Genomic DNA, 14634 nt, shown 5'->3' on the forward strand with positions numbered 1-14634 from the left:
TTTTCATAAAATATTCACCAAAATTACCACAAAATATTTTAATCAAATAATTAACTTGATTTCAGTGAGATCCAGTTCAACTGTTCTGTTATTTAGTTATTATTATGTGATTTACAAATTAATGCACAATTCTGAAGTTATCAAGTAATGAGAAAATTTGTTCTTGTTTGGTGCATAATGCAAATAAGTATTAAAAATGAGTGTTTTGAGTTATGCATTTTTATTTTTTTGTAGAATTTAAAAAATAAAATTAGATGTGTGAAAACACCACTCCATGCATTAATGTGACTTGTGCAGTCATAATTGTTTGTGAAATGCAAGTAAAGTTGTGGTTGTATGGTTTTCAGGCAGAGGATGCAGTCGGAGGTATTGAAAGTGCCGAGGGGGGCACTTTCCTTGAACCTCCTCCAGGAGTACCTGCAAAACAGTTTTTTCCAGGGCCACCCAATATGGTTGGTGCATTTTATGCACAGTTGCCATTCTGTGCTTGGACACCTGGGCAGAATCCTATTCAACCTCCGATGCAACCACCGCCTAATTTACCTAACATGTCGAGACCCCCTAATATGAGAGCTGGCTTCTTTAGAGCACCGAGAGGTGTACCACGATACAATAGAGGTAGAGGAGGCGCTGTGCCGATGCACCCTGCCATGTTTCAGCAAGGAGTGGTAAGTTAATGAAACTGAAATGTTGCATGTCTTATTTTACAGGTGAACGTAAATTATTAGCGCATTTTAGGGGCTAATAAAAAATTAACAAAACAATGTAGAGCATGTTGGTTTCAAACATTAATGTAGGTACTAGAATTGCTGATTATCATAACAATAATAATAAAAAATAAAATATCAAATAATATATTAACAGAAAGACAGATTGCAGAAACAATCTGAACTAGAATGCTAGCAGTTACTCTAGTATTTATTGCAATCTCATTGCAATAAAATGGGTTGAATGAACCCCTGGGTCATTCAACCTTGAATGAACACTTTGGTGCAATGTAATGACAGGGAAGATGGTCAGTTGAGCAGTTTCTTACGTAAAGGAGAAAGGAATGCGCATACTATTGTTTCATGAAAGTGAATTTGTTATTACTGTTCGTAGACATTTTTGAGTAGAGTTCGGCCATGATCCTACTAATAAAAATTTGATTGAATGTTGGTATTAGCAGTTTAAGGAGACAGAAAGTGTAGTACACAAAATAGGTGCTGGCAGACCTGTCTCCAAGGAACTTGTGGATTGAGTAAGATAAATTTTTCAGAGAAGCCCAGGTAAATCGACTTACATGAGTTTAGAACTGGGAATACTGCAATTGACAATTGTGAAGATTCTGCACAAGTATCTAAAACTTCATGCATACAAAACTCAGTAGGTGCAGGCAATTAAAGATGACAGTAAACAACACCATACAGTTTCGCCGTGGACATTCTTTATAAAGTAGATGAAGATAATGCGCTTTTAGAAATTAAGTAATCATCTCTGGTGAAACTACTTTCCATGTTATTGGTCACATCAACCATCATAATTATCAGATTTGGTTGCCAAATCTGACAATTATGACAAACTTGCCATTTGACAAATACAACATGATAGTCTAAAAATTAATGTTTGGAGTGCACTGACTTGCTTATGAATTCATCAAACCATTTTTCTTTGCTGAGGAAATGGTTACTAGCACTAATTATCTACACATGTTACAGGAGTATGCAGTACCACAAATTGTATGTACATCCGCAACCCAGTGTTTACTTGCAATAAGATGACACATCACCACACTGGAATTTACATATTAGGTACTACCTACATGAACTATTTCCTCAAGTTAGATTGGCTGTAATGAACCTGTTTCCTAGCCACATCTATCTCATGACATTACACTACTTGATTTCTTTCATTGAGGGTTTTTCAAATACAGGGTGTTTGCAATGAAGATTGTCAACATCAATGAGCAAAAAAGAAGAATCAAAGGTGTAATTAATTGAATAACTCCAGATATGTGTCTTATTGTGTGGTGTGAAATTGGATATCATCTATCCATTTTACAAAAGGTCCTTGTGTGGAACTTGTTTGAAGTTAATAAGTGTTGGAAACAAAATTCTTTTAAATTTCCTATTCTATAATAAAATCAATTATCTCATCAGGTTTTTTTATCTAAGAATTTTTTGTCCTGGGGTATACCATTATAAATAAATATATTAAAAACATCTCAGTGAGTAGTTTCCTGGTAATTGAATTGAAGATTGTGAAATAAGTGTAAGATATTAGAAGCAGAACTTAGGTTTAATAGTAGAGTTCCCTTTATTCACTAAGGTTAACGAACACTGTGTGTAGTTTCACTGCATCCTGTGAACATGTTTTAATGACTAATGACCATAACAATCGATGCCAATTATTTAATTGGCAATTTTTTTTTTTCAAACATTTGTTTGAAAAATAAAATGATGTACAGAGGTCAGTACATTTAACTAACACGTACATGGTTATATTCGTTATGTACAGAGTGGTTCAATGAAACGGGAAATTAAAAAAATTAAATAACGTTAATGAAAAAATTTTTTTAGAAAATGAATTTTATTTCATGTAATTGTACAAATGTTGCCATTTTAGGATACATACATTTTAGTTTATTTTTTAAAGATGACATCTTCCAGGTGACCTCCTCTTCTACGTAAACACTCACGAAGTCTCGTCGTTAAATTGTTCATGGTTTGACGTAACATCTCAACTGGAATTTCTGCAATTGCTTCTCGGATCTTTGCCTTCAGTTCTTCCGTTGTAGAAGATCTACTGTGGAACACTTTGCTTTTAAGGTAACCCCACAAAAAGTAATCGCAAGCTGAGAGATCAGGCAATCTGGGAGGCCATCTAATGTCCCCATTTCATGAAATGACACGTTGTCCAAACAATCGGCGTACAGCTACTATCAATATTCGTGCAGTATGTGACGTTGCTCCGTCTTGTTGAAACCAGGCTGTGTTAAGAATTGGTGGAAATCTCTTTTGTTGTTCCACAACAAAGGTTTTAAGCACGGCTACAAAACGAGCTGACGTCACTGTAATCGCAAGACCGTTGTCATCCTCAAAAAAATAAGGGCCTATAACATCGTAAGATGACATAGCACACCACACGGTCACTTTCTGGCTGTGCAACGGACGCTGGTGTAGTTGTGTAGGATTTTCTTGTGCCCAGTATCCGAAATTTTGCTTGTTAACAAATCCACTAAGGTGGAAATGCGCTTCGTCTGACATCCACAGTTCGTGAACAAACTCTTTGTTATTATTTATCTTCTGAAGCATTACATTACAGAATTGTGCTCGCACAACTGCATCGTTCGGTTTCAGTTCCTGGACGATCTGCAACTTGTATTGCAAGTCCTTCACTAACATTCTTCGAACACTTGAACTATGCAATTGTAAAGATGCTGAGAGACGACGGATTGACCGATGTGGACTTCGTGTGACAGCATCTTGTAAAGCTTGAACATTCTGTTGTGTACGGACGGTTCACTCACGGCCTGGAGGTTTCTTTTTCATTGCCGAACCAGTTCCCTCAAAATTAGATATCCATGTTTTAATTGCATGTGCTGATGGAACATGGTCGTGCCGTCCCAGATTAAAATGACGGCGAAATTCTCTATGCACTCCCTCCGCACTGTCATTGTAAAACGCTTTGATAGCAAATGCATGTTGCGCACCACAACAAGGATCCATGACAACTAAATGGCAGGTTAGGTTAGAGAGGCTGGCGCCACTTATCAAGTGGTACCAATCGCCCACGGCTACCAACAAAACTTTCAAAATTTCCCGTTTCTTTGAATCACCTGTTATAATGACGATATTGGAACTCTTAGAAGCCTAACTCTTGAGTTTAACTAAAGATAAAATATTAAAATATTCAATTTATATTAGAATAATCCAAGTCTGAGATTATCCAGCTTTAAAATGCTATAATTGAAAATCATTTACAGTGCAACCAAGTTAATAACACATGTGGAAAAAATATTAATTAAGACTACAAAACCATCAGTTGATTTAAGAGTCATATGCTTAGAAGAACAGATGGGTGGCATGAATCTATACAGATTTTCTTGTATTGTATATTAAGCTTTGTTTTTTCTTTTATTATTAGTTATAATAAAATTTTTGTTTAAACACTTTAGGATTCTCAGGATCTGTGAAGCCCATTGATTACAAAATGTTAATCTCTATTCTTGTAAATGTTAGCCTTTTTGTCTTGTTATAAATATGATAAAAATGGTGTATAAAAAAAAAAATATACAATCTTAACTCAGTTTTTCAGCATTTCTTTCTTATAATTAGAGGTATGCAAGTCTTAGTTTCATTTCTTGACATAATTAACTGTTTCAAACTTTCATTGTTTTTTTATACTTTCATATCACTACATAGAAAGCTACCTTTTTTTATAGCTGTATAACTTATTCTGATTTTACATTAAGAAGAGGACTTCAAAATTAATGTTTAAATGGATCCAGAAGAAGTTGTATTAAAAGAGGAATTCTGCAATATATGTAACATGATATGCTCCATCCCATTATTTGAAAATATTTAACAGTGTAGTTTTTGAAAACTTATTTCTAACAGTTTAATTTTTTTAAAGCACTTCAGAAAACCGTATCCGAAGATGCCTTGGGGTCCCAGGCAGCCTCATTTTGTAGTAGAACCCACTATGGATGGTGTATCAGGTTTTGTACAACAACCTAATCAGAATGCTTTACAAGCCGCAGCATTGAAGAACAGTGATAGTGAAGCTGCTGAACCACAGCAGGCTGGCGAGGTAATTATATCTATAAATATTTATGTATTTTTATTAGCGATTCTTATTTTTTAATGACAGGATAAAACTGTTAAGAATTTAACCAAATTTCTGGTCTTATTAGATGATAAATATGTAATGATCTCAGTAACACTTAAAGATTCTTATCAGTATATTGGATTTAATCACTACAGATCATTATAATCAAATTTTTGGATTTTTTCAAATACTGGTACTTGGTGACAGGAAAAGGATACTTTTAACTTACTAAGCATTTGACACCGTTGATATTAATACAATTGTATAAATTGAATTTCCACTTACCAACTATTTAAATGTAAATCCAACTAAATTTAATGTAAATCCTGGTACTTTCGGAGCTGTTACTCCATCTTCAGAAATTTTCTAGAAGATGTTAATTTAAATTCAAATCAATAATCATTTTTAAATTAAACTGTTATGTTCATAATAGTCAGTTATACAAAGGGTACTTTAATGGTACATATGCCAAATAATCACCATTCAATAAATTTAGAATATAAATATAATCATTTACTTAGTATATATATACACATTCGTACGTACACACCATTGCATGTTACATACACATCAGGTACACGTTTGCATTTTTTTTGGTTGCAACAGATTTTTTTTCATAAAAAAACAATTATATATATATATATATATATATGAGGGTAAGTCAATTATTATCTGCGATGTAGTTATAAATTTTATTGCGATACAAATAGGAAACATACATGTAAATCATTTTTCAACATAGTCCCCTTGCATTTCAACGCACTTGGTCCATCGTTGCACAAGCTTCCTGATGCCCTCATAAAAGAAGGTTTTCGGTTGAGCTGGAGCCAGGAATGCACCGCTTCTTTCATCGTTTCGTTCGAGGTAAATAGACAGCCCCTTAAAGCCTCTTTGAGTGGAACAAGCAAGTGGTAGTCAGAAGGGGTAAGATCAGGACTATACAGAGGATGAACCAGTACTTCAAAGTTGAGTTTCTGGACCGTTTCAGCATTTGCTTCGAATTGCAGGCTTAGCTTGGCAGTAAGCATCTCACTGTAACGTTTATTGTCATGCCCCTTTTCTCATAATGTTCCAGTACTGGGCCTTGTAAGTCCCAAAAAACCATAAGCATCAGTTTTCCTGCGGATGGTTGGCTCTTGAACTTTTTTTACAGGGTGAATTTGGATGTTTCCATTCCATACTCTGCCGTTTACTCTTCGGCTTGTAATGATGGATCCATGTTTCGTCACCAGTGACGATTCTGTCTAAGATGTCTTGTTCGTTACCATAGCGATCCAAATGTTTTTTGGCAGATGTCCAAGCACGTTTGTTTATGCAACCGTGTGAGTTTTGGAACCCATCTTGTACAGACTTTATGAAAACTCAAGTCTGTTGTGGATGATTTTGTAGTCAGAACCATGACTAATTTGCAGACGATGTGCCACTTTATCAATAGTTACTCATCTGTCTAAGAAAACCACGTCACGTGCCCGCTCAATGTTTTCCTCATTTGTAGCAGTAAATGGTCGTCCAGCTCCTTCGTCGTGTGGAACACAGTGTGACCATTTTTGAATTTTTCAATCCATTAGACACTCCGTTGCGGCAACACACTGTTCCCGTGTATTAGGGTCGGACCCTAATACACCTACCGACCACAAAAAACGGATCACTGAACGTTGCTCTTCTTCGGTGCAAACAGAAAGCAGAACAACCATCGTTAACGGTAGGGTAGCGATAATGGAACTAACCTAGCAACATCAAACCTGCACAGACATAACAACAATTAAACCACTCATGCGTCATCTATGCAACACATCAATACTACCAACATAAACAAAAATATAACTAAATTGCATGGATCATAATTGACTTACCCTCTTATATATATATATACAAACAATAGAATTCTCTATACTAGAAAATAAATTTATAATGAGGATGCGTATATTAAGAACTGCATATAGTAGTGAATTTAATTAATTAGACTGTATATATTTTCATATTCATTAATTTATTTGAAATTTACTAATGTATAAAATTAGAATGAAAGTAAAAATAACATACTTTCCTTATATGAAAAGTATGACCAAAACCATCTGAAAAACTTTAAAGGAACAAATCTGTACTTCGTTCAAGATCAGATCTTGTTACAAAATAGCTTCAAAGTAATAAATGTAAGATAAGAAAATACAAAAAATTGTAGCTGGTGTTAATTTATTTAAATTAAATATCTCTTTCAAATTTGACTTTATTATTTTTTTTTACATCTTCCTTAACATATTCTTCACTCATCTGTTTTCATCTAGGATTTCTTCCTTTCATGTTTGCATTTAATATCCTAATTTTTCAATTTTAGATTATTTCTAAATAATCAAACCATCTTGCCTATACTATTGTATATTTTTAGATAGATTTCATAAGAAAGCTACTATTGTAATGGGTACCATGATTCAGCTTAGGAAAATTTTGACATATCTTCACATTTCACATCCCCAGACCCCAAAACCACCGTCAGCTCAAAAGTTAATATATACATTTATATATTTCACTTTCACTTTCTTGTGGACACAGTAACTGCCATAATTTTGCACCAATCACTTTGAAATTGTTTCTTAAAAATAACTCATCCCAAAATCTCAATCGAGTTCGTTAACGGCCAAAATCGGACCAAGGAGATGGAAACAATGGGGGCTTTTTCTTAAAACAAAATATAACTATAACTTTCATATTAAGTAAAATATTGAATTCATTTAAAGTTTCTACTATTCTTTGGAAAGGGCCTAAAACTTATCAAGTAAACTTTTTTGATATCACCAACCATTTGGCCCAGGGGGTTGAAAAATGGGGTTTTGAAGACAAAAATAATCATACCTCCATTAATAGGCACATTATCGAATTTGTTTAAAGTGGTTGTTAGTCCTCTAAACATTACCTAAAACTCTTGTTTGAAACAATTTTTTATATTACCAACCTTTACGGCAATACAGATGACCAAAATACTGCTGGAATTGTAAGAAGATGGGGCTTATAGTATGCTAAACTTGTGAAACTTTTTTCCATGCAACCATTGTCATATTGAGTAAATTTGAAGTTTTTCTTAACTTAAGGTGGAAATTTTTTTTATCCCCTATTTAGCACCTGTGAAATCTACCTCTGCCATCTGGCCTGCCAAAGGTTTGTGTGTATGTGTGTGTGTGCATGTGTGTTTTCTTTATTTTTATTATAGTCTTATATTCAAAGAGACAAAACAGATTGCAGTGAGTAGATGATTTTGTATTACTAACCCGTATCTTACAAGATACATATCTTGTATTTTTTATTCAAGTAAATAAATTATACCATTACAGAAATTAAAAAAAAGTATAAAATAAAAAGATGTCATAAAATTATAAATTTATTAATGTTGGTTTTGCACTTAAAATTAGATAATTTTAATTTTTATGTTAATTTTATTGACAAAATAATATTTATTCATAAAGAAGCAGAATAATAATAAAAAAACAAATATAAACTTTGTACATTTAAATCTCAGTTAATAACATTAATAAAATTCAGACTGTTGTATTTATAAAGCAATAAATAATAAAACCTATTCATAAAAATAAACATTCATGATCCCATAAAATCAACGTATTGGTGAACATATAAATTCATTTTGTTCATACTTTGAAAAAGAAATTAGGAGTATTTTATCTGTTGGTAAAGAAATTCTCTTACCTTTTACTTTTGCTAGCATTTAAACTTATGTTTTGCTTATTTAACACCTAAATATTTAAGATAAAACAATTTTTTTTAGATTTAAATATTTTTTGTACCTTGATATTAGTGAATGTAATTTATTTGCAGAGATCCTAATAATAAATTTACAGCATGCAGGGGACATAATTCTGTGTTCTGATTTATTTTTTTTTTTAATTTTGATGTTACATTTGTGCATTAATGTAAAAAAAATACATGGTCAATGAATTTTATTCAGTTCTTGATTTCTTCCTTTAAAGAGATAAATTTTTAATTGTCAGCAAAAGATTATGGTTAGGTATAATATAACTATTTTTACTTTCGTTCACTTTCTTATTTTATATATACTTTTCATAATTATTTTATACTGTGTTTTTTATGTTCCATGTTTTCTATCAGATATTTTTTTAAAAGCCTAATTTCATGTTCTGCTATCTTTTAGTAGTTCTCTCAAGTCCACTGGCAAAACTTTCTTTCCATCTGTATGTGGAACAGCTCACATATACACAGTTTTGTCATGCCAGATATTTTACTCGACTTACTTACTTCTTAACGCAAGCTTCTAGAGCATTCTCTGATGACTCAATGCCTCCTATAAACCTCCTCTGCCAACTTCCAATATCTTCTGACTGTCAAAATCTGTTCAAACTCTGAGTAAATCACAGTCATATAAGCCTTCAGCCTATCTGTTGCGGAGTTATTTGATTTACAATAAAGAATGTGCTCAATGGTTTCATTTTCTTTGTCACAAGCCAAATGAGAAAACTTCACAAAGTGAAACCTATTCAGATAGGTCTGGGTGACAAACTGACCAGTTCTCATGCAAGTAGCAAACATTGCAGTTGAACGTGCAACATTTTCGCTAAAAAAAAAAAAAAAAAGTGCTGTTTCAGAAGGCTTTCTCTGAATCTTAAAAAGAGAATGTCCTGATGCCACCATTTATGGATCCAGGTATCCACAGATTTCCTACTAACTTCCCATAGACACTCACCAAGAGGTGTTTATCTCTGGGGACAGGTTGAAATTTTGCTGCATGGTTGGCCAGGCAAACAGCTCTTTCATTGCCTGGAACACCACAGTGACTAGGTATCCACTGGAAAGTGATATTTTTCCCAGATAATCTCCCTAACATTTTATGAATTTCCTCGCTGCAGAAGTGAAAAATTGTTGACCTCTGTTTATGTATTATTTGTAGGGCTGATCTAGAGTCAGTAAAAATACAGATATCATTCACAGGGATGGTGTGAATGTAAGCAAGCGCACCATTCATTGTGAGGAGTTCAGCATCGGTACTACAGGTAGATCCTGCTGACACAAATTCTGTGTCAGCTGTTTGGTCATAGAAGGCAGCTCCAGCATTCTCCTTATTACCTTCGACTGATACATCTGTGAAAATGCAGTGGAATCCATAACATCACATGCCTATATACTCCAAGGTTGTCTGCAAGAGGAACTCTGGAATTTCTTCATCTTTTTTTACAATCCAAGGATGGTTAGTTCAGTATTAATGTTGTCAATTAACCATGGAGCTTACCATCAGAAAGACCTCTGGTGCACTTTGCATAGATTGGTGTTCCATGTTTGATATGACACTATTGAAGGAGTTGCGAACAAATCGTTTTTTTCTAGATGATGGAATGGATGGTTTTGCTGGAAAAACTGGACTTTGATGTGTTTCGTCATGAGCATCCTCCCAATGTACAAATTTAATGGTTCAACTGCCAGTTCAATCTCCATTGACTGGACACTGTTTATTCTAAGACATCCCAAACATATCTTCATAGAACTGTTCTGAATTGCTTCTAATCTTGAGATAACATGCAACAGCAGACCCCCCCCCCCAGACTTCCAAATCTCAGATCCATATGTCATTTTTGGTCTAATGAATGTCAGATAAAACTGCCTAAGAGTAACAGTATCTGCACCCCAAACTACTTGCTACCATTTTCATAGAATTCATTCTTCCTATGCGTTGGCTTTGTACATTACCGATATGTGAACCCCACAGCAATTTAGAATCCAAAGCAATACCAAGAATCTTTAAATTTGGATTGTAACGCAGGATGGGACTATTAATATTTATCATTGGTTTAAAATCTTGAGACAGTATCTTGTAGTAAAAATTGTATTTTCTCTTCAGATATCGTTAAATTCCACTTTGTTGTTCACTTGAGCACCAAGTTTATGGCTTGCTGCATTTCAAGAACAGCTTGGTCCTCCTGCGAAGATCATATTTTTAAATCATCTGTGTATGTGATCTAAATCTATGTTTTCTGAAGTATTGGACGTAATGTCATTTAGCATTATATTAAATAATGTGAAACTTAGAACTGCTTCCTGTGGTGTTCCATTGTTCACTGGTCTTGGTTCAGACTCAACATCATTTACAATAGTTTTAATTTTCCTTTTGATCAAAAAATTGTAGAGAAATTTCAATATTCTGTTTCTCATGCCCAGTTTCATGCACCGGAGAACAATAGACTTGCTCAGCACTCTGTCAAATGCTGCTTCAAAATTGATCATTTTGGCAACTGTAGACTGTTTCTTGTTGAAGGCAGTATTTATTTTATCAATTAAGTACAGCAAAGCATCCACAGTAGTTCTTGGTCTGAAATCATACTACCTGTCACTCAATAGATCTTCAGATTCCATTTTAATCTTTCATTGATCATTCTTTCCATTAATTCGCATACACATGATGTTAGAGATATTGACGATATGAGGTTTCCTTTTTTGAGTTCTTCCAGGTTTGCAGATAGGTATAATTTTTGTGAGTTTCCACTTTTCTGGAAGTTCTCTTATAGACCATATATTATTAAAATATTTCAATAATGCAGTTTGGTATGAATTTGATACGTTCAGAAGCATAGCGGTGTGTATTCCATCCTCTCCAGGTGCTGAGTCTTGCAAATCTGCAAGTGCATTTTTAGCTCATTTGCCGTAAAAGGCTGATCCATAGTATCCTTTTGTCTGAAAATATTCTCCATATTTCAGGTCAGATATTGCTTCTCTTGCATCAGGCTAAACGGCCAAGGAACTGGGCTACCAGTCCTTTAAGGAGTTCATGTTGTTCAGCACCTCAGTAATCTCCGACTTCTCTGTTATAACAGTATTGTCTGAGCACACTAATTTGAATATTGTGTTATCACTTTTTCCTTGCAGAGATTTGAATTTTTACAATACTGGAGCAGCTAGTATGTTACAGTTCATTGAGTTCACAAATGTTTTCCAGGACATGCTTTTAGCTATCTTAATGGCTATCTTGCTTTTGACAGCTGCTTGGTTATATTTTTTTTTTTTTTTTTACGGTTTTCAAGCGTATGGCTGCTTTTCCAAATTTTCCTGGCTTTCTTCCTATCAGTGACCAGTTTTGAAATATCTTGTATCCACCAGACATTAAGTTTATTCCCAATACCGAGTTTTACTCTCGGCATGCTCTTATTTGCTGCGTTAATGATCACCTATTCCATGCTCTCCAAAGTATTGCTCATGTTAGTCGTTTCCTCTTTTAAGAATTTCCAATCAGCCTCTTTTATTGTGCATCTACTCTGTAGATTCTGTTTTGTATTAGGGTTGTTTATAATAACCCACCAGGTTGGTCTAGTGGTTAACGCGTCTTCCCAAATCAGCTGATTTGGAAGTCGAAAGTTACAGCGTTCAAGTCCTAGTAAAGCCAGATATTTTTACATGGATTTGAATACTAGATCGTGGATACCGGTGTTCTTTGGTGGTTTGGTTTCAATTAACCACACATCTCAGGAATGGTCGAACTGAAAATGTACAAGACTAACACTTCATTTACACTCATACATATCATCCTCATTCATCTTCTGAAGAATTATCTAAACGGTATTTACTGGAGGCTAAACAGGAAAAAGAAGGGTTGTTTATAATACAGAAACCAAGCTTGCAATACACAGGCAAATGATCACTTGATAGATCGTCTCGTATGGACCAGCCCTCTAAGTAGTCTAGAAGAGCTGGTGAAATGAGTGAAAGATCCAATATGCTGGTAGTTCCAGAAAAAGGGGATTGGTAAGTAGGCTCCCTTGGCGAGTTTAAGAAGCCTTTATTCGATGAGCTGTGTCTGCTATTAAAGTCTCCAATTATCATAAATAGCTTTGTCTTAGGTAGAATGCAGTCTAGCTCTTCTCTTTTTATTTTTTGAGAAGAAATGTGTGTATTTACTACAGTTAAGATAATCCCATTTGACATAGTGACACTTATCTATTGATAAGTGTTCTAAGTTTTCCTTTATGCCAGTTATGATATTGTCAATGAGTAAGGTTTTGTATATAAAGGTGGCAATTCATCCTTCTCTTTTTTTCCCCCTTGATATATAGTGACAATCATAGTCCCTGATTTTTCTCTCTCGGTCTATTGGTAAGGAAGCCTCCTGTATGCTATTTTACTGTTACACCTCATAACCTCACGCAGTTCCACATTTTATTCATTACACTTCTTGCATTCCAGTGCATAAGCAATAGTGACATGTCACCTCCATTATTCTGTTTGGGCAACTTCAGTTTTTTCTTTCTTCTGTCCCGATAATTTGTGCCTAATGAAATATAATTTTTATCTGTCCTCTTTTTTGAGTTTAATTTCCCATTGAGATCATTAGGTAAATCTTTAGCTTTAGATCATGAATTACACCAAACTTTGATTCTTGTCAATATGCCTTTTCCTCATGATTATATTTTTATCTATGTTATAAAATTTTATAATGGTTTTTATGCTATCGTCTTTAGTATTCCAAATATTTAATTTTATTTTTTCTGGATGTGAGCATTTCTTTTGTGAAACATGTCTTAAGTTCTGATAAGAAGTAGTTGATATTGTTTCTAAAAGTGACAGATTTTTGGACATTTTAAGAGGACTTTCTTAACAAAGCAATTGCTGTTGTTCAGTTCACTGCAATGATGTGCAGCTTTCCAGGGGCAGAGCATGGACCAATCAGCTTCACCCACTGATATGTTACTTGACATTACCATTGCATTTTCATAATTGAAAACATTGTAATATTTTAACAAATTCTTTATAATTAATTCCAGCATAACCAAACAGCCGCATGGGAGCATAGAAGTTGACAAATTATACGGAACATGGAAAAAACAAAACAAAAAGAGAAATATGTTGTATGATGCATTTCCTACCTGTTATCATACAAAATACAAAATCTCCCTTATACCAGTTGAGAATTCAGTTCCTTGTAATCTCATCAGCTTCCAAACCAAAGTTATATTTTTTTTTTTTATCTTCAGTCATTTGACTGGTTTGATGCAGCTCTCCAAGATTCCCTATCTTAGTTATATAAAAGGTGAAAATAAAAGCAAGCAGTAGTAACAATATTAGAATAAATCCAACTACTGGCACGTAATGTGAATGATGCAATCCATAATTTTAATGTAGACTATCAACTTTAAGTACATCAGAATCGAAAAAAGGCACTGTAAACTTCTCAATGTTAGAAACAAAATTTAGAGAAAAAAGCTATTTCATTCAATGAATCGAGACTATTTCAATAAATAATTTCTTCAGTTGTGTTTAGGCTTCCTTACCAATAGACCCAGAGAGAAAAATCAGGGACTATGATTGTCACTATATATCGAGAGAAAACAAAAGAAGAGGAGGAGGAGTTGCCACCTTTATATACAAAACCTTATTCATTGACAATATCATAATTGGCATGAAGGAAAACTTAGAACACTTATCTATAGAAAAGTGTTCCAAGGTAATAGGCATTTAAAATTGTAAATAGGGTAGTATTTTCTGTAGTCAATATATGTTCTCAAATTTATGTTAAAAGCTGTAAATGATTTGAGGATGCTATCTGTAGTAATGTACCATATTTTGTTACATATATTCTTGATCGAAAATATGTTACTTGGGAAAGGAGCAACCCTTTTTGTTGTTTAGTTAAACAACAACCCTCTTCTACATTGTCATGTAGAAAATGGGTATAGTTTGTTATTACTTGTTTCATGTTTGTAAATCTTCCATTCATACACATGGGAATTCTCAAAAGTCATCCACAGCAATAAATCTCATCTGTTCCTCTAACAAGTCAGAACTAATTGAATCCATAATGTTCCTTATAAGTTTTATCTT

At 33.9% G+C, this 14634-nt stretch overlaps 1 protein-coding gene across 1 annotated transcript in view; it reads left to right on the forward strand.

Annotated features, from left to right (window-relative positions):
- LOC142330820 (uncharacterized) overlaps nucleotides 1–14634 on the forward strand; it is a 54761-nt gene that overhangs the window by 13504 nt on the left and 26623 nt on the right. Inside the window, exons 2-3 of the mRNA XM_075376254.1 lie at nucleotides 348–668; nucleotides 4615–4791. Of these exons, the coding sequence (XP_075232369.1) occupies nucleotides 450–668; nucleotides 4615–4791 (396 nt within the window). The 5' untranslated portion in view covers nucleotides 348–449. The remainder of the gene's footprint in view (nucleotides 1–347; nucleotides 669–4614; nucleotides 4792–14634) is intronic.

This window comes from Lycorma delicatula, chromosome 10 (genome assembly GCF_047948215.1).
Source record: "Lycorma delicatula isolate Av1 chromosome 10, ASM4794821v1, whole genome shotgun sequence".
NCBI lineage: Eukaryota > Metazoa > Arthropoda > Insecta > Hemiptera > Fulgoridae > Lycorma > Lycorma delicatula.